This window comes from Arxiozyma heterogenica (assembly GCF_036370985.1).
Source record: "Arxiozyma heterogenica strain weizmannii chromosome Unknown scaffold_18, whole genome shotgun sequence".
Classification (NCBI taxonomy): domain Eukaryota; kingdom Fungi; phylum Ascomycota; class Saccharomycetes; order Saccharomycetales; family Saccharomycetaceae; genus Arxiozyma; species Arxiozyma heterogenica.
In genome coordinates this window covers 883,594-909,653 of record NW_027042671.1, presented here as the reverse complement: position 1 = coordinate 909,653, position 26,060 = coordinate 883,594, and the positions used below count along the sequence as shown (strand labels likewise).

The 26,060-nt window shown below is 31.0% G+C and overlaps 12 protein-coding genes across 12 annotated transcripts; 5 read left to right on the top strand and 7 right to left on the bottom strand.

The window, feature by feature from the left end:
• Window positions 1-189: 189 nt before the first annotated feature.
• On the top strand, window positions 190-2,688 carry NAB3 (Nab3p; the record flags this gene model as incomplete). The annotated part of the gene is made up of 1 exon (XM_064858807.1): window positions 190-2,688. One exon carries the CDS (start codon window positions 190-192, stop codon window positions 2,686-2,688), a length of 2,499 nt encoding a protein of 832 aa, XP_064714630.1.
• Window positions 2,689-3,550: 862 nt separating this feature from the next.
• Window positions 3,551-4,636, top strand: MIY2 (ubiquitinyl hydrolase 1; the record flags this gene model as incomplete). Its single annotated transcript, XM_064858806.1, has 1 exon — window positions 3,551-4,636. The coding sequence occupies one exon, from the start codon at window positions 3,551-3,553 to the stop codon at window positions 4,634-4,636; it is 1,086 nt and encodes a 361-aa protein (XP_064714629.1).
• A 321-nt stretch (window positions 4,637-4,957) lies between these two features.
• Window positions 4,958-5,401, top strand: PRM3 (pheromone-regulated protein PRM3; the record flags this gene model as incomplete). The annotated part of the gene is made up of 1 exon (XM_064858805.1): window positions 4,958-5,401. One exon carries the CDS (start codon window positions 4,958-4,960, stop codon window positions 5,399-5,401), a length of 444 nt encoding a protein of 147 aa, XP_064714628.1.
• Window positions 5,402-5,416: 15 nt separating this feature from the next.
• On the bottom strand, window positions 5,417-6,823 carry RSA1 (Rsa1p; the record flags this gene model as incomplete). The annotated part of the gene is made up of 1 exon (XM_064858804.1): window positions 5,417-6,823. One exon carries the CDS (start codon window positions 6,821-6,823, stop codon window positions 5,417-5,419), a length of 1,407 nt encoding a protein of 468 aa, XP_064714627.1.
• A 378-nt stretch (window positions 6,824-7,201) lies between these two features.
• DDC1 (Ddc1p) lies at window positions 7,202-9,268 on the bottom strand (the record flags this gene model as incomplete). The annotated part of the gene is made up of 1 exon (XM_064858803.1): window positions 7,202-9,268. One exon carries the CDS (start codon window positions 9,266-9,268, stop codon window positions 7,202-7,204), a length of 2,067 nt encoding a protein of 688 aa, XP_064714626.1.
• A 464-nt stretch (window positions 9,269-9,732) lies between these two features.
• Window positions 9,733-12,648, bottom strand: APL5 (Apl5p; the record flags this gene model as incomplete). Its single annotated transcript, XM_064858802.1, has 1 exon — window positions 9,733-12,648. The coding sequence occupies one exon, from the start codon at window positions 12,646-12,648 to the stop codon at window positions 9,733-9,735; it is 2,916 nt and encodes a 971-aa protein (XP_064714625.1).
• A 682-nt stretch (window positions 12,649-13,330) lies between these two features.
• Window positions 13,331-14,164, bottom strand: OXR1 (Oxr1p; the record flags this gene model as incomplete). Its single annotated transcript, XM_064858801.1, has 1 exon — window positions 13,331-14,164. The coding sequence occupies one exon, from the start codon at window positions 14,162-14,164 to the stop codon at window positions 13,331-13,333; it is 834 nt and encodes a 277-aa protein (XP_064714624.1).
• Window positions 14,165-14,628: 464 nt separating this feature from the next.
• Window positions 14,629-16,398, bottom strand: HNM1 (Hnm1p; the record flags this gene model as incomplete). Its single annotated transcript, XM_064858800.1, has 1 exon — window positions 14,629-16,398. The coding sequence occupies one exon, from the start codon at window positions 16,396-16,398 to the stop codon at window positions 14,629-14,631; it is 1,770 nt and encodes a 589-aa protein (XP_064714623.1).
• A 2,123-nt stretch (window positions 16,399-18,521) lies between these two features.
• On the top strand, window positions 18,522-19,868 carry AFT2 (Aft2p; the record flags this gene model as incomplete). Its single annotated transcript, XM_064858799.1, has 1 exon — window positions 18,522-19,868. One exon carries the CDS (start codon window positions 18,522-18,524, stop codon window positions 19,866-19,868), a length of 1,347 nt encoding a protein of 448 aa, XP_064714622.1.
• A 455-nt stretch (window positions 19,869-20,323) lies between these two features.
• Window positions 20,324-21,931, top strand: RPN3 (proteasome regulatory particle lid subunit RPN3; the record flags this gene model as incomplete). The annotated part of the gene is made up of 1 exon (XM_064858798.1): window positions 20,324-21,931. One exon carries the CDS (start codon window positions 20,324-20,326, stop codon window positions 21,929-21,931), a length of 1,608 nt encoding a protein of 535 aa, XP_064714621.1.
• An 86-nt stretch (window positions 21,932-22,017) lies between these two features.
• ILM1 (Ilm1p) lies at window positions 22,018-22,488 on the bottom strand (the record flags this gene model as incomplete). Its single annotated transcript, XM_064858797.1, has 1 exon — window positions 22,018-22,488. One exon carries the CDS (start codon window positions 22,486-22,488, stop codon window positions 22,018-22,020), a length of 471 nt encoding a protein of 156 aa, XP_064714620.1.
• A 409-nt stretch (window positions 22,489-22,897) lies between these two features.
• Window positions 22,898-25,378, bottom strand: JHD2 (histone demethylase; the record flags this gene model as incomplete). Its single annotated transcript, XM_064858796.1, has 1 exon — window positions 22,898-25,378. One exon carries the CDS (start codon window positions 25,376-25,378, stop codon window positions 22,898-22,900), a length of 2,481 nt encoding a protein of 826 aa, XP_064714619.1.
• Between the last annotated feature and the right edge of the window lie 682 nt (window positions 25,379-26,060).

The window sequence follows — 26,060 nt, the reverse complement described above, 5'->3', positions numbered from 1 at the left end:
TCAAATAATCTACTATTCCTCATCTCTATCTTTTTGGTATATCTTCTATAGTTGATTGAAATAATTCTCAAATACTACTCTTGAGTCCATAAAAACGCTAAAAAATTTTTTCATTCGTATTCCTACATTCATCTACTTACACACGCACACACAGACATAGACGCACATATATATATATATATAGATAAAATGTCCGATGACAACATTACTGGTTCGACACAACCAGTCTTCCAAACCAACGATAACGATATCAATACAAGCCTAGATCATAACTCTGATAATGGTGACGACAGCAATGAAAATATTGATACAGGCAGTGAATTCGATGATTTGTATTCTCATGAAGAAGATAATGATGAACAAGAGGAAAAAGATGATCAAAATGACAATAGCAATAATGATAATGACAATGACAATGACAATGCCAATGCCGAATATTCGATTGTAGAGACTCACCGAGAGGAATTAAACATGCATAATGATTTATCTGATAAAGAAAATGATGCTACATCTAAAGAACATGAAGATAAAGAACAAGAACAAGAAACACAAATAGAAGAGAATAATAATAAAAAAACAGATGTAGAGGCAGGCAGATTAGAAAAATCTGATTCAAGCTCAGGTCCAGATTCTGAGAGTACATCTGGATCAGATGAAGAAGGTGAGGACGATGATGACGATAATGACGACAATGAAGAAGAAGAAGAAGAAGATGATGATGATGAGGAAGAGGACGAAGAGCAAGAAGATACTGAAGAAGCAGACACTGAGGAAAAAAAAGATGATACTAAAAATCTTAAAGACGTAAATTTTAACCTTCTTGAAAGACAAATCAAATATTTGGTTGATAGTGATATGTTACACTCTGACGATTTTAAAGCTTTATCTAAGGAGGGTAAAATTACAGCTATAATTAACTTAATAAATTCAAACCCGGAAACAGCCTTATCTGGTTATACGAAAAATTCTAATAATCCACAGAATCAATCCACAACCACAACCACAACTTCCTCATTTTCCTCATCAGCATCAAATAACAAACAAGCTTTGGACTATTCTAATGATAGTAAGCCATCGTCTACTTCTTCTACAAAGGACAAACCTGCATCTAAGTATGAAAGACCTAACTTGTCTATGCCAATGACCTTGAAAGAACGTGATTTATATGCTGCATATTTGCGTGGTGAGAATAAAATTACTGAAATGCACAATATTCCAGCCAAATCCAGATTATTCATTGGTAATTTGCCTTTAAAGAATGTTACAAAGGAAGATCTTTTCAGAATTTTTATTCCCTATGGTCATATTCTACAAATCAACATTAAAAATGCCTTTGGTTTCATTCAATACGATAATCCAACCAGTGTCTTAGAAGCTATTAAATATGAATCTGATGAAATAAATTTTGGCAAGAAATTAATCCTTGAAGTGTCGAGCTCTAATAGTCGTCCACAATTTGATCATGGTGATCACGGTACTAATAGCAGTTCTACTTTCATCTCTTCTTCAAAAAGACCATTCCAAACTGATGGATCTGATGATGGAGATCTATATAATGATGGTACTGGGTACAAAAAACCAAAAAGAAGAGTTCCACACTGTGTCATTTACGTCAAAAGGACTGCTGATAGAACATTTGCTACTGAAGTGTTCAATAGTATCAAGAACGGTACAGGAATTGAAACTGATATGATATTTTTAAAACCAAGAATGGAATTAAGAAAATTGATTAACGATGCTGCTTACGATGGTTCTTGGGGGGTCATTATCGTTAACAAATCTCGTAATCTTGATATTCAAATCTTTTATGAAGGACCATCTGGTGAAACTAAATTTGACGAATATGTTAATATTTCATGCCCTGATGCGGTAAGTATTTTCAATAACATTAAAAACCAGAGAAGAGGTACTATGGGCATTGGTATGATGCCAGGTAGTGCAAATATGTATGGTGGTTATAACCAACCTCCAATGGGTCCAAATATAAATGCCGGGTATGGATATGGTTCTCGTTATGGTAGTATCCCTCCACAACAAATACCACAACCACCTCAAGGTTATATGAGTTATCAGGCTCCAGGCACCAATGGATACCAAGCACCACCACCTCCTCAACAACAACCTCCTGTCTATGGTGGAATAAATCAAAATAATTATTCACGTTATCAAAATCAACCTGCACCACCTCCACCACAAGGTTCGATGGGTATGAGCCAAGCTTATGGTAAATACCCCCCACAAACTTCTGCAGTCAATCAAACTCCGGCTGCAATAGGTACTGCTCCCTCTCAACAATCAATACTTACACAATCTCCACCACAAAATAATGTCCAGCCACAGCTTTCTGCTGCTTTAAATGGTAATCCAACTCAAATGGATCAACAACAATTACTCGCTGCCATCCAAAACTTGCCACCAAATGTTGTTTCGAGTTTATTATCAGCTGCTCAACAACAACAGCAGCCACCAAATCAACAACAACAGCAATTATTAGGTATGTTACAAAATACTCAAAACCAACAAACCCACCAACCACAAAATACCTATTCTCAAATGGGTGGTAGCTCATCTTACGATTCTTCGAAGATGCAGAGCCAACCTCAACCACAAAATCAACCACCACCACAACAACAACCTGGTAGTAATGTGCAAAGTTTATTGGACAGTCTAGCTAAACTACAGAAATGAATTCAATAAAAAATTTCTTATCACTATCTTATTAAAGATTTCTCTTTATGTCTATGCCAGTTATTTCTATTATTATTTTTTTTTAAATTTGAAATGAAGTTATATCAAATTCTTGTTTTTCATCTTTCCCGTCTCTTTTTCTCTCTTCGTGTTCATCTTTCCATCTCTTAGGTGTGTTTGTTTCTGTTCACTACATGTTCAATATTAAACTACTTGGAAATATATTGATAAACCTTTTTATCAATGAAATAACCAATTACTATCCTTATTATATCTTAAGCTCACTACATTAAATTTTTCTTTCTTTTCTTTTAATCATCTTCATCTCCATGTGTCTTTGTTCTAATAAAAACAAATGCTTATTACACTGTTCCAAAAATAAAGTTTGGGAAATAAGAAACTATCTTACGAAACAAAATATAGATCATTCATATCTTAAAGTTTTCTTCATTCGGTGAGATTTTATTCCTTTTCGCCCTACAGAGTTTTTTGCATGTCTTTGAAATCACTGTTTATTTCTATCACTAATTATATAATATCCATCTTTATTGTAAACAACTAATATTTTTAATACAGTATAATTTGTATGCTTTAAAAACAGGAAATTTACATATTGATAATATTATTCAAATCGTTCTTATTATCTAATGCTTGAATGTATGCTTACCTTGTATAAATTATTACTATGTATATTCTAAATATAAGACATATAAGATGTATTATGAGTTCCCGAGTTTTTAAAGATAAAATATTGAGAAAAAAAATAACAATTCATTCTAGGTCCATTTGTCAAACACTATGTCTACAAGTTTACTGTACTTATAGGTTTACAATACCTTGTAAACTAACCTAATATAAAAAGATGGACCTTATTTTCGAAACCAAATTCATTGAATTCTACAATAAATCTTACAAGATTTTATTACAAAATGAAAATGGTCCTTGTGCTTTAGTAGCACTGGTCAATATTTTTATTTTATCTTCTCATTACACAAGTTATTGCAAAGATTTAATCAAATTAGTACATGATCACAATTCAATTCAACTGCATGACATCCTAGAGATTCTGGCTGATGTTGCAATTAAAATAACAACTCAAGAGCAAAAGAGTAAAGTCAACGATATTGATAGTCTTTTATCAATCTTACCTGAGTTACACAAGGGGTTAAATGTAAATCTAAAATTTAATGGAGAATTCACTACCAGCAATCAAGGAACTAATAAACTATTTGAGATATTTGGTGCTCGCTTGGTCCATGGTTGGATTATGGACTCATCCAACGAAGATCTCTGCAATATTTCCTATGAAGAAGCTCAAGTTATGTTAATGAAAGATAATGATCTGAAAATGGAACCCAAAGCCAAGATAATACAATCCTTTCTTCATGATAATCCAACCCAGTTATCTAGTTTTGGCTTATCATATTTATATAACACAATCTCAAATGATGAATTTACTATCTTATTCAGAAATAATCATTTCTCTACATTGTACAAAAAAAATGATATATTGTATACTTTAGTGACTGATATTGGGTTTAAAAAATATAAGAACATTGTTTGGCAATCCCTAATCACCATCAATGGCTCTGATGATGTATTCTTTGATGGAAACTTTAATGAATCACCGTTAGAAATGACTGTCGCCACCAAGGACAATACTTCTTTCAATATAAATCATCCTAACGATAATAACAATAACATCACAGAAGGTGAGGCACAACTGGAGAAAGATAAAAAATATGCCCTAAAATTACAGGAAAAGGAAGATGAAAGAGTAGCTAAGGAACTCTCTAAGAAGCAAAGGAGAGCACAAAATAGATTACAACTTAAGTCTAAAACTATGCAAAATAGTAAAATATCACCACAAAGTAAACAGAAATCTATTATCACTCAAGCAGATAAAACAAGAACTGCAAAGGTTCACAGTAACTGTACCATAGTCTGAGAGAATCATATTGGAAATATATATATATGTGAAACACCCATTGGAACAAAGACTTGAATTATGAAACACAATTATTACAATTTCTGAACAAAATGGAATTACTGAGTTTCTAGAATGTAAAAGCTCGGTGCAATTAACGATACATACACACATATATATAGTAGTATACCATGCTCTGATCAGAATAGTGAAGTTTCTGTAATACCTACAAATGACCCTATCAGAAGACTTTTAAACAAACATTTTATGGAAACATCAAAATATTTCAATTTGACACAGAAACAATTCCATGCAAACCCAAAACATACTAATTAACCCGAAATGAAATCAGATGACATAATGGAGGACAAGAAGAATCGTATTTTAGAACAATCAATCATAAAAAATACTACAAGGGACAATGAAATATGCAAAAATGAGACTGATAGAGTTAACACTAATCATACTAAATGTAAAGGTAATCAGATGGAAGGTATTGAAAAGAATAAGTCTATTAGTCAAATACCTAGTTCTAAAAGCAGTAGTAGAGAGTATATAATTTCTTATCCAAAAAACAAAATAGAGAAACCAGGCTTTTCTCCTGGACTAAACAAAATTCATAAACCATCCAAAACATCAGCAAAAAAGAAACATAAAAATGTCAATAAGGTTACAAAAGTTATAACACACAAATCAGATTCATTCTATACGGGTGCTATTGTAGGATCATTCCTTGGAGCAGTCATATCTAGTGCAATCACGAAATTTTTAACAGAAACCACTTGATAATAAAATTCAAGATTACTTTTTATATTCTTTATAACTTTTTTTTATATTATTATCACCAATAGGACCATTTCGATTATTATTATTAAATGCTTTTTTGTATTTTATTTTGTCGACTTTTTTATTACCAACATTTTTATGGCTATTTTGTTTATTATTTTCATCTTGATTATTTCCAAATAAGACTTTTTTTTCTTTTTCTGTCAACTCATATTCTAATAGTCCAGAATCACCAAGTTCCTTAATAAATGATAATAACTTAGTGTTATCTTGCAACATTTCCTTTTGAACAAACTTCAAATTTAAATTCACCTTAGGATTAAATCTATTAACCTGACTTTGAATATTTTGAATAAATTGTCTCTCCTTTTTAGATTCTCTTAAAATACTACCCATATTATTCAAATCCTCCTTCTTGATTCCCATAGCTTCCATATGTTGTTCTTTACGGTTAGATATTTTTAACAACCACATCTTCTTCCTCTCCTCTCTCCATTTTGCTATATCTTCATCAGTTACTAATGTAATTGACGTACCAGGAATTGGAATGGTAGTTGAATTTACTTTATCACTGTAAGTATTTGCTCCCTCATCTTCAGTTTTATCATTAATCACATCTTCCTCACTAAAATCTTCGTTACTAGAATCAGAATTATCATAGTCTTCTTCAAGTCTATTTTTAACTTTCAACATATCATCTTTTGCATCACTAGTCTCCTCTTCAAAAGATTCAACTCCTTTTGCATCCATTTTTTTCTTAATAGGCTGTTTTTGAATACCCTGCGATGTCATGTTTCTGACCGATAATACTTGGCTATCATTACTACTATTGCTCTTATTCTTGTTCAATTTATTTTTCTTTGACTTTTTTTTATTTTTCACTTCTTGTACTATTTCTTTTGAATAAATATCCTTATAACTAATCAAATTGATAGAATTACTGGGAGCAACTGTATAATTATCACTATGATAAGAATTTATTTGTTGATTGTACGTTATATAATTTTGATGTTGTACTGAATCCATAGAGTTTAGATAGCCCTCATAATAAGATTGTCCATAATTATTTGCAAAATATTGATAACCTTGATTCATAGTACTGTACATGTATGGTTGATTATAAAATGAATTTGGCTGGCCATAAAACTGGCGATAATTTACACCATTATTATCATTAATATTATTGCTATTATCATAATTGTAATACCCAAACATATTTGTTTCTGCATACCTTTGTCTCTTCGATTCTTGTTCTACAATATACTTGTCATTCAATAGCTCATGCTTCTTAACATTATTTCTAACATCATTACTACTACTACTATTTTTATTGTTATTACCACCACCCTTATCTAATCCGATTGTACCCGAAAAACTTGGTCTTGGAACACCATGTAAATTGCCATTATTGTTATTATTCATACTATTATTATAAATAGAGTGACCTTGATGATCTTTTAACCTTCTTAGGATGATTTCTATCGTTTATTTCTAATTGACTGTCAATATAGATGTGAGTTTAAGTATCAAAAATTTTTCCAGTTAATTTTCCGCTATAGATTTTTTCATATATTAAAGCAATTATTAAATTCTAAAATTTATTTTAAAAAGATGATCACCAACACTGGAAGAAGGCAAAAGATAAATTAAAGAAAAGGACATGTCCAAACAAGATGTTAGTTAAACATATCAGCACCGCTATTTATAGTTCTACTGTAACACATAAAAAAAGTTCTGTATCAACCTCTAATTAATATCTTTAAACAAGTAAGCACTGTAAATCTTAATAAAACAGATACATTATTCAAAAAGCCCCTTAACAGGATTATATTGGGTTGGACCTAAGTTGTCATCTAATGATATAGATAACTCATCTTTTTTATGTTGCTCTTTATCAGTAGACTTTTTCTTTGAATTGACATATTTCATTTTTTCTTGTCTTAGAATTCTTTGACGATCGATTTCATCTTCTTTCATAGATGATTCTCTGCTAATCTTTCCAAACGGTTTTTGTTCATTAAAACACTTTTGTTCCTCTTTAAATCTCCCCCATCCCACAATAGTATCTGTTCTTTCAAAATTATTTCTTATCCCCTTTCCTCTCTGAATCTGTTCATGATCTGTTGTCTCATTTCTTGGCTTTGAAGATTTACTTAGTCCACGATCAGATAAAGTAGAAGAGGTACGTGATATCGAAGGGAACATTCCTGTTAATCCTGTTTGCATCCTCTGTGGAGAACCTTCTTGTGAATTATCATCAGTAACAAATAATCTTCTAGGACTTTGACGATATAACCGACTATTTTCATAGATATCACCTTTTAACGGAGAATCCACTTTCGTTAATGGTGTTTTCGATACTTTTAATGGACTAATTCTATTGTTACGTATCTCTAATAGATCTAAACGAGGAATTCTGGTTGAAATGGAACCTGCGATAGTTGAAGTCGAAATATCATAATCCTTATTCATTTTTACGGATTGCGATGGATTTAAATCAGGTATAATAGATCTTTTTTTATTCGGTGATATCCTTTGAGGAGAGTGTTCTTTCTTATGTTTCAATGGACTTTGTCTTTCAACAAAAAAATGTGTTCCTATTGATTGACTAATATTAGTTTCAGAACCGTCTGTAAGTAATAATAAAGAAGCTTGAATACTCGGTTTAGATATTTGAAACAAAATTGGCTGTCCAGGACGACAAAACCATATATTTACCTCTTTATTTGAATCTTCTTGCACTCCATGAGGGGTACCTATACTCTTCCATATTGTAGCCATATTAATAAAACTTTTAAAATCTTTTAATGTAAATACCATTTTCTTAGATGGTTTTACTTCCTTGTGTCTCTTTTTCTGATCAACGTGTTTATCTTTCTGATTATCATATTTTCCTTTTGATCGAAATCTTGTTTCTACATTCCCTTCCTCTTCCCCTTCCTCATCTTCCTCTATATTATAGATACAATATGGACCCAAATCATTAGTATCAATAGTATTACTTATAATAATACCATGCTGAAGAATTTCTGAACTATTCTTCAAATCACTTCTTGATCCAGTCAAAGTAAGTATATTTTCAAATAATTCCATCTTAACATCCTTAATAACATTACTTTTGCAATTATCAACAAAATTTTTAATTAACTTATAGTTACAACTAATAAAATTAATTTCATCTTCTTCAGTTAACTGAGATGGATCATTCACACGTCTAATCAAATGTCGCCCAATAATGTTACCAAATATAGACTGTGATAATTCCCTTTCAATTTGCTTAAATAATTTAACTAATGCAGGATCAAAAGATCTATCTAATTCATCATTGTCATACATAGTATCACCATAAACATCCAAAAGCCTCTTCTTATATTGTAAATCCAATCTGTTAGAACTAAATTTAATCGGAGTAAACAGTGGTGTATGATCTTTGACAATTAGAGACTGCATAGTGATAGTAACAATCAGTCTATTCATAAGGCTATCTGGACATGTTGTAGTATTATCTATTGATATAGTAAATTCTTTAATTTCATCATTATCAGATTTCCTTGATACCATATTAAGACTCTTTGCATCCATCTCGAATGAAAATATTTTATGTTCAATGCCATGTAAATCTGTTACTGTCTGCAATCCATCCTCACCAAAGACAACATTATTTGGCTTAAATTCAAAATCTTTAAAAAAAGACTTATCATAAATAATTTGACAACATGATGATCCAGTGTTATGGACTGCCCACAAAATCAATGAATTTTCAATTATGGTGATCTTAATCTTTTCGTCAATTGTATTTAATACATATATTCCTCTGTACCATGCGTTATGTTTGCTGATAGAATCAATAGTAGCTCTGAATGACATCTTTAATGTCAAATTATTAGCGGCAAAATAAGAAAAAACTAACAATATCTACTATCTACTGCTCATATAACCAGGAACGTTATTTTGAATCCTCAGTTACAGGATTATTTCATCTATATCAGGCATCCTCTAATTCCAATAGTTTCTTATAGGCCTATTTACGTCTTACTATCTTACTTATAGCAACATTTTTCAATCTTTTTGAAGTGGAGGAGATAGATTACCATAAATCCCTTTAAAGAAACATTAAACGAACAAGAAACAAAAATATACCTGAACAAATAAATCACCCAAAGTTCCAACATAAATAACGGTATTCCCCATTAAAACAAGTAAAATTTAAATAAGATAATGTTTGTATATACCTATTTATCTAGCTATCTATCTTCTCATTCATCCCACTCATAAATATATATACCAAAATATGAAACAATTATAATATCTCAAAAAATTACACCTTTATTTCACTTATCTTCAATTGCACCTGCTGGATCAGCTTCTATCTGCTTTATCTCATCTTTACTTTTGCTTTTCTTTTTAGTTTTACTCTTCTTCTTACTTTTATCCCTTTTCTTTTTAATGATAATTACTTCCTCATCACCATCATTCATAGTTGACTGATCTTCAAGACTCTGTTCTTGGAACCTCTGCCTTATTTTATCCAATTCTAACTGCTCACTTTCTATAACATTCAAGTCGTTGATCTCATCTTTATTAAAATTAAAGCTTCCTAATTTTGATTTTGTTTGTAAAAAAATACCATTGTTATTTCTAGGTTTCATAGAATATAAATTTGGAATTGGAGACAGTGACCTTGATTTTTTCGACTCTAATTCCAATTGTGATTGATCTGGTTGAACAATCACTTCATCATCAAGTACCTTGACCTTTTTCATTAATTTTTTGTGTTTCTTATGTTTTTTCTTTTGCTCCTTGTTACTGGTAGTAATTAATTCAGATTCAATTGATTGTGCAACATGCTCGCTTGGAGTAATAGTATTTTTAACTTTCACAATAGTCACCAGCTCATCTACATGGGAATTATATTCTTGATGCTCAAATATATCATTCCCTTGAATATTCGCTTTATCGTCAGATTCTGTCAAATAAAATGGATTTGATAATTGTTCTTCCTTTCTATTTTTTATTGTTGCATCATCATTGTAATTACTAAAGGGATTATCCTTATCTTCAACATTAGATGACAATTCAGAATAATCATTTTCATAAAAAGTATCCCTATCACTAAACTTTTCATCAGATGATCCATCAAATAATGTGCTTTCAGTAATACAACCTTCATCTATATCATATTGTTTAAAAAGATTATTCCAATCATCACTAGATAAAAATGGAGTTTCTAAATAATCATGTGTCAAGTTTTTTTGTAATTCCTGCTGTGTTCCTTTAGCAATAGGTCTCAATTCATTCCCACCAAAAAAACTTGGTAAAACATCAGTCAATAGCATGGGTAGTTCGGTTGAACTCTCATTCTGTTCAACTTCCAATTCATCAATTGACTGAGCTACTAGATTTAAAAATTCCACCGCTTCAATGGATCGCTCTTGGATCTCAAATAAACTGTTTGAAATTAATGGATTTAAAAATTGGATAATTATAGTGATCACATCTTTAACCTCTGATAATGTTATATTACCACTATTACACCATGTAGATAACAATTTTAATATCGAAGGAATAAGAATTGCCTTTATATCTGCATTGAATCTAGTAGACTTATCAATCAATATTTTTATCATTACCTCTCCATTTTCAATTAATGATGAATATTCTCCTAATGACCAAATACAATCCCTTAACACTGTTGGCAATTTAAACTCGATATCATACATCGTCAAAATTTTGATAATCGATGAAATAGTTATATTTCTTACATCTGGAACCTTAATCATAATCGATTTAAGTTGTAAACCAATTAATTTGCCAAGTTCATCCCTTGCCTCTATCAAGTCCTGCGAGACTATAGTTAAGTCAATTAAAAGTGCGTTCAACCATTCAAAATCCGTTACATTACGGTAATTTTCCATACTACATAATGATATGATTGTCCTAATCATTTTAATCTTATAATCATTTGGTATTAAAATTGGAAATTCCTTCCTTGAACCATTACCCCTTCCATTCCCATTATTGTTCAAAATTACTACTTCTTCATTCACAAATTGTTTTAATAATGTTGACACTACTAATTTCAAATTATTCTCATTGACAATACCTCTCAATAGCTCCAAAGCTTTAGAACGAATAGAAATATCCACATCAGATATTAACCTTAATATAAGATCATTATAATCAGACACAAACTGAGAATTAACTATACCTATTTTATAAAACAGTGTACAACTAATGTATCTTAAATTTGGGTCTTGTGACTGGCAGAATTTGTTTAAACATTGAAGACATTTATTAGCAGTATTGTAATCATCTTCTAAAATCATTGAGCCTTTTACAATACAATTAACAGATTCATATAACACCGATGTAGCCATTGTAGAATCCATCAATTCAACAATTTTCGGCAATAGTTTGTATTTCAATTTAGGTTCCACTTGAGATAAATTTGTAAATAATTTCAGAAGTCTAATAATAATCCAATTATTATCAACAGTTAGTAATAATTCATATAACAATGGAGATAAAGGGACAAATGGCCAAGGATTTTGTTTTGAGAGTTCACATATAGCACTTACTGTAGCTGATACTACTGATATATCATTATCCTGTAATTTCATAGTAAATTTATCGAAATTGTCTCTTAAAGCTTCAGGATATTGTAAAAAAACTTTCAATAATGCAGCTATAGTCTTCTTTCTAATATAAGCATGTGAACTATTGAGCATCAGAAATAGGTCATCCACAATATCCCTTGCCAAGGATGGTGTAATAATAATAGTAGATATAGCATTTAAGGCAATTCCAACCTTGACCATATCATCTTTGCCAGCATATTTCAAATCCTTTTTCAACAGATTGGTCATTAATACTAGGATATCTGGATCTCTATGGAATGATTGTGATGCAGCCAAATAACCTACACGTTTATTTTGTAAGGATTCACTGCTCATAACTTCTAAAGTATGGAAATTACACCATGCCATATCGAATCCATACATTTCTAGATATGCCAGTTTCAAGACTGCATTAGCCTTCAAATTGATATCTGATGAATTAGCCTCTTTTCTACATTGTACCAATTCATTGGTTAAAAACGTATGAAGAGATTCTGGTGTTTCATTATGTGATCTAATACCTTTAATTAAATCTTTCAAAGATTTCTCAAAAAAGATCCCAAATGGTCTCAATCTTTGTTTCACTACCTCTGCAGTAGGTGCATTGTTACTAGATAAACCAAAACTCATGTTTACCTAATACATATATCTGCCAAATTGATTTAGCTTTTCTGCTTCTTTTTTCTTAATTTTTTCTGATCTTCTGTACTTTATCTCTATGTAAATCCATTAACTGTCAACCCTTATACAACAATATAATACTCTGAATAATTTACTCTAGATTCCTAATAAAAGAACAATGTTACTAGAGTATACATATATAAATATATTGATATATACGTGTATTTACAAACTTGATATTTACTGTTTAAATACAATATCTCTGTACATCTCTTAATCTAAAAAAAAAAAAAAAGGAAAGGTTTACAAAATCTTCAAATTTCTTTAGAATATTCAATAATTTATAATAAAACAAACATGACAAAGACTTTATTCCATGTATACAAAATAATGTCTATATATATAGAGGAAAGTATGGATGACAAAGAAGGATTCTGTAGCGTGGAATGGTTCAACATATTATGTGTATATGTATAAAATTGACTATATATGTACATATATATAGATGGATGGGTACATTTATATGTATGTACATGACGCATCTTCCTCTTACCTTCCCAGATCATTATAATTATCATTATTATTATGGACAATTGATAAATAAATTTATAAACAACCAAGAAAGTGACTAATCTTAACAAATACTCTTTGAATATCTTGCCAAATTTACAGTTTGTCACTCTAGATAATATTATCTTCCTCCAATTCTCCAAACTTCTAAACCTGTAATATGGAATTTTTCGCCTTCTTGTGATAATGGTTCATTTCCAAAAGTTAAACAATGGTAAGAGACACCAGTCAATAAACCATCATCTACCCATAACCCGTAATGGCCGTCCCCTGCCCCCATGGAAAGAAATTTGGAGGTACAATACATAGTGAACTCATTAACACCTGTATGAGGGAACCCAACTAGTCTCCACCCTACAACACTGGAGCTATCTTGTCTTTGAATATGTCTTCCTATAGACTCTGATAAAACTCCTTGCTCTTGTTTACCCAAATTAATATTCTTAGCCCTTACCAATTTCCACAGAAAACATTCACCATTCCCTCCGTATCGTCTATGCTCGTTAGGTAACCATGGTTCGTTACAATACCCACCAAAGATTCCACCTCGTGCATCTCTAATAATAATCAAATATCCAACGCGTCGTTTAGGAACTATGGTATTGTGTATATTCCCATACAGAGAATGCAAAGAAGCTCCATGCTGTTCTAAACTGTAAATCAGAGTCCAATCTGTGTAAAGTTGGATCCTAGAAGGAAATAATATTCTTAATTCATGTCCAATTTCATCGGTAAGTAATCTGTTTCTTGTAGTTGAGGTGAAACCAAGTAAATTAATCGGAAGTCGGTACTCTTGTAAGTCAGTATCTGGTTTGTCATTTGATTTAATGGTCGATGAGGATCTCTTTGATGAACTATTACGTATGGAACTTTTCTCATTTGATGAATCGATTGTCGTGCTCCAGGATTTTGATATTTTATTCCATGCTGTCCTTATAACCATATTAGTATACATTAGAAATAATATATATTGGTGAGAATAAACAAAAGGTGTTACTATCTAAATTTTTAAAAAAAAAGAAATATTTATTAACTTATCATACGCATATATGTATGCATGTATATGCATGTGTTTGTCTCTGTGTGTGTTTATTTATGTATTCATAAATGGATAAATTTGAAGAAAGAAGTTCTTCTTCTCTTTTCATATTTTGACATAGATCACAGATGAGACAAAGATAAAAAGAAGAGATCAATTAACAAAACCCGCATACATAAAATAATAGTAATGATAGCTAACAGGTTGCTGTGAGACCAAAATAAAACATCATTCAGAATATATATTATATACAAATATAAATAATAACAGAAATAATAGTGCTACGTATACATATAGATTTCTTAAAAAAAAAAATGGAAGAAGAAGCAAAAAATAAAAATAAATTTAAATAAAATAAAATAAAATCTAACAAGTCGCTTTCAAAGACTGTTCACGACACCTGAAACAGATACATCTTCATTGAAATCTTCATCTTGTGTTTGTTCCTGTCTTTGTTTCTTTTCAATATCATATCCTTGTTCCAGATGGAATTCCTTAGTACCTTTAAACCTCCAGTACAAAATAGAATACAATGTATAACCAACGATAACCACACAGACATAATTCATATTGTTACGATCCACTGGCAAGACTGGAGGTAATGAAAAGAAGACTAGGGCAAACAGAGTCCATCCTAGTAAAACGAAATTAGAGAACCAGCCGATCTTTCCCAACCAGAATGGGCCATGTCTTATTCTTCTACGTTTAAAAAGTAAACAGATGACGGGGACCACATACGACAACAGTAAGAATGAGATACACGCGGTGATCAAAGAGTTAAATGCGGTAGATGATGCTAAATATAGAAGACCGATGATTGAGATCAAGCCACAAGACATTAGATGGGCATTCAGTGGGACCCCGACATATGGGTTCACTTGTGACCAAATCCTTGAATATGGCAAACCACAATCACGAGAGAAGGACCAGCACAGTCTTGCTTGCCATGTGTGACATGCGATAACACAACCAAATGAGGTGAACAGGATCAAACAGCCCAAGAACACAGCCCCATGTTGATTGCCCAATGCCTGGTTGTATATATTAAGAATGGGTGCACCGGTGGTTGATGCAATCAAACTTTTCATGTCACGGATAGAGAAGAACATAGCTATAACGTAGGAGAAAGAGGTAACAAACCCAATGGCTATGGTGCCCATAATGGCTGTAGGAATGACTCTTTCTGGTTTTTCAACTTCAAATGCCATGTGTGTAGCACAATCGAGACACGAAAACGACCAAGCAGGGTTAATCAGACCGACAATGAACGCGATAACATGATTTTTCCAGCCAGTTTCATTATAGAAAGTAGCAAAGACGAATTTGGAATCATTAAAGTGACCCGAAGAACAAATTAAAACAGTCATTGTGATTGAGATAAAGGAGGTTAACGAGATGTAAAGTGATGAAGATGAAATCAAGGGTAACAATTTACCATAGCAATTAAATAACATCAAAAAGAAATGAGTTAATTCAAAAGTGACGAAGACGTGCCATCTCTCCACTTTGAAATTTGGATGAGTTAGAGCGTACATTCCAACTACTTCAGTTGCCACGGATAGTGTGGTAGATGCAGACGTGAAAACGGAACCAGCATAAGCGAAAGACCCACACATATAAGCAGCAAACCTTTTATAGCGTGGAGGGGCCAGTTGTAAAGCCCACCAGAACTGGCCACCTGCATGTGGATAAGCACTAGACAATTCACCTAGGGAAATACCGATACAGATAGAGATCAATGCTACAATGATAATACCGTAGACCACCATCATTGGCCCACCAGAGGAAATCCCAGTGACCATAGAGGCAGATATACCGAACCAAGAATTTGTTAAACCGAAACCAACACCCAATATCGACCACAAAGAAAAGGATTTACGTAAGATAGGTTCACCATTATCATCATAATGAACAGAGAAATCGCTGTTGTCACCATCATTATTGTCACTGTCACCGTTCTCACTTATTTTGTCACCAGTGGTAGTTTTGAAATCACCCTTGAGGCTTGTTGAATCTTTTGAAAACGCTTTATTATTTTCTTTTACTATTATTATGCTGTTACTGTCATTATAAACCAAACTACCTCTTTGATGTAAAGTATCGTTCCATAGTGAAGAATCAATAGAGATTCTATCAATAACATTATTCATTTCAAAAAATCAATTACGCGATCAGACTGATCCATATAATATATATATATATTATAAGTTCCAAAAATAAATAAATAAATAAATAAATAAATAAAAGATATGATAAAGAAAAAAAAAAAAGGGCAAACAGAGAAAATGGTGTATTATTTTATATTATCTATAACAAACCACTTGTTTTTTTTATTTTTTTATTTTTTGACTCTATTTCATTCTATTCCTTGTTTCTGCACTACTAAGGACACTTCTTTTATAATATAAGACAATGCACAAACACGCATACATACATACACACATACATACGTATGTGTAAAAGTTTATGTATTACATGTAGAAGTTCAAATGAGTATATATGATAATAATACATAAATATCTGTTTGCACTTTGATTATTTGATTATTTGATGTCTTTTGTTAAACAAAAAAAACAAAATCCTCGAGGAAGACAAAAACCCAAAACCAAAATAACAATAACAATAACAGTAACAAACAGCAATGGAACGAAACACAAGCGAAATCAATACATAACAGCCGTACACCACACCAAATTCTCGGCCCCTCTCTTTTTTGTGCATAAAAAAAAATTATACTAAATCAAATCAAATTAAATTAAAATAAAACACCGATACAAAATGAAAACAACAATTAATATAACAAAAAAATGTGAAAAACAGAATCATAGGAACTTTTCAATAGAAAGAAAATAGCCGGCGTCGTAATCGTCATTGTCATGGTCATCGCCATTGTCATTGTTGTTATCAACTGAATAATAATTCAATTGCATGTGAAAAAAAATGAAAAATGAAAAATGAAAACAAACAAACAAACAAACTTATGAATAGAATGTGATCATCATAAGAATAGTTGTAATGATGAGAAGAAAGGGTATTAGAAAAGTTGGATCCTTGTCTCCTGTGTTTTTTTTATTGAAAATACATTTGTATGTAGTAGTAATACTACTATTACCAGTGATAGTACTACACTTTTGCATTTCATAAATATTTATCATATTTATTTGTCTTGACAGAAACTCTAGATCTTTAGTCAGTCTATATAATGATATAATTACGTCCAACCAAACAGTTTGTGATATTGGAAGGAGAGTGCTGTTATACAAATTTGATGATGATGATAATGATAACAATAGAGTATATGATAACGAGGACCGTTTATGAGAAACAGAGGTAACATCATAAGAATGTTTTAGAATAGTTAGTGTCTGTCTTTGGATAAAATCACATCTATGTTTCCAAATATCCAAATCATCTTTTAAACTTAACATCACTTAATATAGTGTAAAAAACCTCAACCGTATATCACTCTTTTGATCCCATAACCTTCTCACCACCTTATCAATCAATCAGGCAATATATCTATATCTATATATCTATCTATATATATATTTATAAAGTTGTATATTTGTATGTCTCTTCCATCTAGCCGCCCAACCTGCTCGTCTAATTACAACATCTTTCTTTCTTTCTTTCTTTCCACACACGCTCTCTCCCCAGCTCATAACGTAATATTCATTACTCAGCAGCCGTCATCACATCCACACCATAACAAAACCTAAATAGATAACAGAAAAACAAAAAAAAACAATCCCCGACCCTTTTGTGATCATTGTTCACGAAATACTGTGGGCGTAGAGTTGTCTCTCCGTCTCCGCCCATCAAAAAAAAAAAAGAAAGAAAAAAGAAACGACATCAAACAAGAGACGTGGAAAATGACTCAGTGCAGAAGAAAATGATGAGTAATTAAAATATTAATTATTCTTTTCGCTATGGTGATAAAAATTATAATTATTTGTTTAATGTCTTATTACATGCTCTTCCAGCTTTCATTAAACAGTAATCTTTGATTAAGCAACAATACAAGAGAGCAAGCTTCCTATCCAAAGCTAGAAGAAAATAAAAAAAAAATCAATTTTAAACAAGAAATTTTTTTTAAAAAACAGAAAGGAATAAGATATGAAGAAAAGGTTGTAATATATTTCTCCAAATATTATTACTTCTTCAAACCCATATTCATTCAGTACTCCTATACAGACACATAAGTCAAAAAAAATTCTTCTTCTTCTTTTTTTTTTCCTTTTTTTTTTTTATAGAGAAAGTAAGGAATAACAAAATGGTTAGACAACCAAGATCTATTTGGTCTCCAAACAACCTAAGTAATGCCCTAATTAGAGAACAAAATAAATTAATCCATCTGGATCCAGTGCCTCTATTTAAAGACCGTAATGAAATTAAATTCTGGCTACAAAAAAGCTTCTTCCCGCAAGGCATCAATTTAGTTATTGAAAGATCAGACAACAGTAAGATTATTTTCAAATGTAAGTCAAGTATCACCAAACGGCAACAACAAGAAAAAACAAAGACAGAGAGAAGCGGTAGCAGCAGCAAGTCTTTCTGTCCTTTTAGAATTAGAGCCACATATTCGATAAAATTGAAAAAATGGAACATTTTGATAGTCAATAACGTTCATTCACATGAATTAAAATTCGATCCATCCACAGATGAGTATAGAAAATTTAAAAATTATTTATATTTGCAAAAGGATAAAGATACTATGAAATTCTTTGAAGAATTGGAATATAAAACGAAATTCAACTTACCAATGTCTTCACCATCCACCCAAATCGTGACATGTGATTGTGGGTTGACTAACGAAATCAATTGGTTTAATAATATAATTATACCAGAGCCTTCAATTTTAAACAAATCTGATATCAATCGAAATAATAGCAAGAGCAAAAATAATTTTGTTTCCAAGAAAAAATTGATATCATCTAAAAATACATTAGCAAATGATTCTCTATCTATATTATTTAACAACAACAACAACGATAATAATAATAGTAACAACATAACTAATACCACTCTTACTACCAACATTACCAATACAAAGAATGATATGATTAATTTAGATGAAATCGATTTTACTGACATGTTTAAACCTTTTAAAAAGAAAGTACAAAACTTAAAATACCAAACCGCAAAGTCTTCTTCTCCTCCCCCCTCTTCTTCCTCAACCTTCTCTTCAGCATTATCATCATCATTGTTCTCTACAGCTAATATAATAAATACTTATCCCTACACATTCGATACGAACCAAAATACGACCATATATAATCTAGATGATGAGATGTTTTCATTATTTGATAGTACTAATACATATACAAAATCTATGGCTACCACTATTATCCCATCTATCACAGATGTACAGAATAAACATGACGAACAGAATATGATCCAAGATGATAACTCATGGCTTGATCGTTACTTAGATTTCAATCAGGAGTCGTCACTCTCGACTCTATCACCATCATCTTTATTTCAGAAGAATGATATCATACCTAAGAATAATAGTATTACTAGCACCATTACTACTACTTCTCCTGCTTTGTCTAATGCAATTACTGATGATCTGTATTTAGATTTTTTAGATTTATCAAAATTGTATCCACCAGTCTAGATAGATCTAACAGAAGTAAGTATACATATATACATACATATATTATTATGTTTATACACATCCGCATAAACGTAGCAAAATACTACTTTCAATGGTTAAAGTGTCAGGAATTCTTTATTCACAGCAGCAGTACGTGTGCATCCAGACACCACATACCAAAGATCTAGATTTCTTTATCTAAGAGAGTGCAAACAAAAAAGAAACAGAAAAAAAAAATTGCCACCAACACAGAGCAAAAGAAGAGGGGAACTGAAATATGTTGATTCATTTTGTGTAACCATATCTACATCTGTACTTTGACTTGTGCCTATATTTATACCCGACAAAATATACATATTGAGTGTTTGCCTTGTACTTTCTGTAACAAGATTAGCATCAGAAACACTGTCTGTCCTCATCTTTCTATTTTACTCGACTACAGGCTAATCTAATTCTCCATACGGTCTAATAACAATATGAATAATAGTGACAACAACTCAACCGATCAACAAATGTTTGTACCAAGCACAGAAGTTGAACAATTTATCTCTGTCTTAAAGGAATTGGCTAAGAGTAATCTAACTACCACCGACTCTCGTCATGTTTGGAGAGCTTTAAATGAATTGACCACACTGAGAAAAAAAGGACTACTAATAAGTGAAACTTTGTCAGTCTTATGCGACACCCTATACCCTGATACAGATCCAAGACATGATAAAAAACATCTTCTACAATATCTAAATGATAACCATGTTACTAATGTCAAAGATGCTTCAAAAATAAGGGATTCCTATCCAGTTAGGTTCTATCAAGTAATTAATAATTCACCAATTGATAAAAAACCATTCATTGAAGTAGCCCCTTCAATCAATAGTTTTGTTCATTTAATCATTCAGATTCATTTATTTGATAGTCATAAGTTCGATTTGTTAAATCTTTTCAATCAAAAAGTAGTTTTACCAAATATCTTAAAAAGATATACTTCTTCTTCAGATGAAACAAAGGACATTTCAAATAACAATTACAACAACAATAACATCAATAGGTCATCTTTGGATTTAATCAACTCTAAATTATGGTTTTATATCACTCTAGGCTATGAAAAAGTTGATAGAAATATTAACAACAATTTGATTGAACTACGTTCTGAAATGATGAAGTTTCTGAAATTGTCAACTTTAAGACACGATAATGAAACCAAAGCAATGCTAATTGTGTCTATCTTAAGAAATTTTATCACTTTGGGTGAAATTAATTATGCATCAGATTTCGTATCAAAAATTGAATTCCCATCCAACGACGTCACAAGTTCTCTAGAAGCACGGTACTATTTCTATCTATCCAAGATTAATGCAATTCAATTGAACTATTCAACAGCTAATGACTATATTATTGCAGCCATTAGAAAAGCTCCACATAATAAAAACTCATTAGGTTTCCTACAACAAGCAAATAAATTACATGGTGTTATCCAATTATTAATGGGTGATATTCCTGAATTATCCTTCTTTCATCAAACCGATATGCAAAAATCTTTATATCCATATTATCATCTAACTAACACAGTAAAACTTGGTGATTTAAATAAATTTACTAATGTTCTAACTAAATTCAAAAGACAATTGATTAAAGATGATAACTACCAACTTTGTGTCAGATTGAGGTCTAATGTCATCAAGACAGGTATTAGAATCATCTCATTAACATACAAGAGAATATCTTTGAAGGATATATGCTTAAAACTTTCATTAGATTCTGAACAAACCGTAGAATATATGGTTTCAAGATCAATCAGAGATGGTGTGATTGAAGCCAATATTAATCATAAAGATGGATACATCGAAACTACAGAGCTTTTGAATGTTTATGATACAAGGGATCCACAGAGAGTCTTTGATGAAAGAATCAGATTCATTAACCAATTACACGACGAAAGTGTGTTGGCTATGAGATACCCCGATGATAAAAAGAAACATTTAAAGAAACAAAATGACAATAGTTCGATTACTAATGGCGGTGACTTTTTGGATGACGGTGGTTTATCTGATCTATCTGATTTAGACGACTTAGATGATTTCTTGTGAAATTACCGTCCATTACATATTATACACATATACGTGCACATACATACATACATGTATTAAACTCTATGTAAGGTTATTTAACATCATTAATTGATTAATTCAGCTTCAGATAAGGCCTTCTTTTGAATTATGATATCTGCATTTCTCTCTTCTCTAATAGATGTATAAATTAAGAAATTTAACCAAACCTCAGCAAATGAATAAATAAAGACAACATTGTTATGTAAATAGTAATAATCTTGACCCCAGTATGAAACTGTAGTCAAAATGAAAAACACGGTTAATCTTACTGGAACCACTGAAAAAAAATATTGTTTATTATCTTCCAATAGTGGGATCAAATCATTAATTGCTAATAATACAAAGAGAACACTAAAGAATCCCAATTGACCACTGAAACGAGACATTTGAATGGCTGGAAGATTCATTGCTTGTGTCAAAACATCAAAATATGAATTATTTAAAATTATATTGACATCTTTTAAACAGTAGAAAGCTAATGTTAACAGAAGACTGATTCTTAAAAAAAGTAAATTAAAAGAGGATAAAATAGCCATGGTTTTATGTTTTTTTTTTGTTTATTTCTTTCTTTTTTTATTGGTATCTATGAAATTTATGAACTTGATATTTGTATTCTTCTCCATATACCTGACAACACATGGGCCCTTATACTGTCTTACGTGTGGATATGTTTAGGTTTTAATGTAGTTGAAAATTCATAAAGTTTATTTTTTTTTTCTTGCCATCTCATTTTCCACAGAATTTTTCCTTTGGTAGTTTTTTAAATTTTTTAATAAGTGTCAGTACAATTCAATTGTATGACAAACAGATATAATCATATACACATAATATATGCACCAAAAGTATCACTGTTGATGTTTTCCTGTCATTTTTAACCTTTTTACACATATACACACACATATATATACATACATACGTATATATATATTAATGTTTGGTTACTTATCAAAACTGATCCAATTTTTTACTACATTTACTTAGTAATTCAAGTACTTTTGTTACATCTCGTATCACATGTATATTAAATTCTTTAAAACTATCTTTACTTGCTTGTTGCAGTCCATGTTCAAGACAAAGGGCTTTACAGGGCTTCTCTTTGCTGTTGTTTTCCTTTATTGAGACATAATAGGCATATGTACACATTGTTTGACATTTACTACAAATTATTTCATCGTCATTATCAACATATTTTTTATGATTATTCTTTTCAAAACTATTCAAGCCTGAACTTATGAAATTTCTTTGATTGTTCATTTCTTTTAATCTATATAACCTTTTTAATTCAATATTAACATAATTTAACAAAAAATGATAGGAGTCTCTGTATAATACCCAATTGGTTACCTTTGACAATGTGAGAAATTCCTTTAGAATCAATTCTAATAACAAATAAATGTTGAAGACACACGGTTTACCAATGTATTTGTAATCGGACACTGCCCGCATACCGAAATCTAACCAAAAATCAGTTGTAAAATTGACTGCTTCATTTAAATTATAGCCTGTGTTAAATCCAGAATGATAGCATTGAGGAAATGTAATTATAAATTCGCCAGGGTACTGAATGACTTTAAAAAAATGAATTGTTTTGTTTAAATATGGATCATATGGTGAAACCAAAGTGGTTAATTGGTGAATCAGATTATTGTCTTTAAGGAATAAATCCGGTGTCATTTCATATAAACGTTTACCAAATTCAAAGCATGATTGTGGTGATACACTATACCAAATCTTTGGTGCTCCCTCATGTTGATAATTTGCTGATAAGGTGTATTGATCTTCCATATGCCAACAGAATGTGGAAAATTTAGATCCGACATATAACCAAGGTAATGTCATCCCTGAAATTTCATTTACATCATTATTATCATCAGTATTTGTATTATTAGTATTTTTGTTTCTCTTCTTTCTAGTCTTTTTATTTTGTAAATTTTTACAATACTTTAATAGAGAATTTTTATTATTAGGCAAATTCAATAGATTTATGGGTTGCAATTCAATTTCCTTTGATTTTCCTTTCCTTTTATTATTACAAACACAACTTTTTAAAACATTATCTATTGGATATGGTATATCTGCACCATATTTGATTATTTCGTTACCTGTACAATTATTAACTTTCGACCAAAACTCTTTCTCCAGAATACCTAGGTCTATTGATTCCTGAGTAGAAGGGATCTCAGAATTTCCAAATGTTTTCTTAAATTCTGTTATAGTGTAAGATCTATCATCTATGGGGAACCCATATATCGAGTTACCTATTACACATTCATGACAATGTTTTAGCTGAATAGAGTCTAAGTTGATTGAACAGTAGGAATAATTTAGTTTAAAACAGTTTTCATGGAACCAATTATTACAGCTTTGGCATTCAAATAATCTGGAGTCTAGGATATGTGAGCCACATATGTGGCATACAAGATCAAGATCCATCACTGATGGATTGTCTATTATATTTTCTATTGTGTGATTTTCCTTGTCGTTTGGGATGAGTTGATTGTGAGAATCTAGTAGAGATACTGGGTCAGTTAAACTATTATGTTGAATTTTAGGTAAGATGTGGGTATGGATATTGAAATGGTATAAAAAATCATAATAAAGTGATAAGTATTTTCCAAATATCTTCAACAGAGTATTTTTATTAATTTTAAATTTTTTTGCCAAATGTAACCATAGAGCGTTGTTGTTTAATATATCAGTTAGAGGAAGTAAAATTAAATCATCAAATGTATGAAAAGTGGTATATTTATTGTGGTTTGTTATTTCATTGTTATTAATATGGTTAATTTGTTTAACTAATTCGATAAATAGATCGTAGAAATAAAGTTTAAAATGGACAGTTCGAGTATTATTATTATTATTTGGTTTATATTTGACTAATAAAAAGGGTTTAATAGAGGTAAAATTTTTATTATTTTTTCTCAAAAAGACATTTTCAATTTGAATGTTATCAAAAAAATTATATAATTGGTTAACAAAAAATAAACGCGCTCTATATAATAAATTCAAATGAGGTAAATTTTGTAGCCTTGGATTAAAAGATATTGTATCTTTATTTAAATATGTTACATAGTCAAATTTAGCATTACTATTAGTATCAGTAACAATATTAGAAGGAGGTACCAATTTTATCAAACCATATCTAAAACCCAATCTAGTGATATTTGGTCTAGATAAATATTCAATTGGGTTATTCAAATCTTCAAAAGATGGATATAAAGTGGGAACATTTTCTAATGTCATGGTATATTCATATATATAAATATATATATATTTATATATATATATATTTAAAAGAATTATACAAAAAATAATGGCAGAAAAACAGAGAGAGTGACTAAAACTATGTTTTAAATACATACATATGCGACTATATATATATATATATATATATAGATAGATATGTATGTGTGTGCGTGTATGCATACTTGCATATGGTGACGTGTCTATGACAATATATATTCAAAAATGATCCCTCTGTTGTTCTGATTATCCACTTCTTCCAACCCCTAAAAAAAAATACCATAAAAAGACAAAAAAAAAAAAGAAATTGCACAGAGGATCGCAATAGGGTTACGACGGCACGTGACACGCCACTTTAGGGTTAAGGCATGAGTCGCGAGTAGGGTTCAAAACAACATCCACACCTCCAACGGTCTGCTGCCGTTCGAGACGAGAAGAAAAAGAAACAACGACAAGACAAAACTGGCCAATCAAGTCTTGAATTACGCACCAACCGGAATCGAAAGAAATATTTATTCAAAGAGAGAGAAAAAAAAACAAAACAATAACAATAACAATAAAAGTCACAATAACAAAAAACACAAGGACTTGGAAAAATACTGGGAAAGAATAAGGGGAAGAAAGAAAAAAGGGAAGAAAGAAAAAAGGGAGTATCGAGGTGCAGAGAATGTTGTGGGCTTTCGAGCTCAAAACCTCAAGGATTCAAGAGTTCAAGAGTACAGCAACAGCTATAACACGGCAGATAGAGAAAGAGTAAAGAGTAAAGAGTAAAAAGTAGTACTATCATCTTACAAGTAATCGAGTTAGACGTCCTGTCCTTTTTTGTCTCCGTCTCGAATGGCGCGGATGTGCGTGTGTATATGTA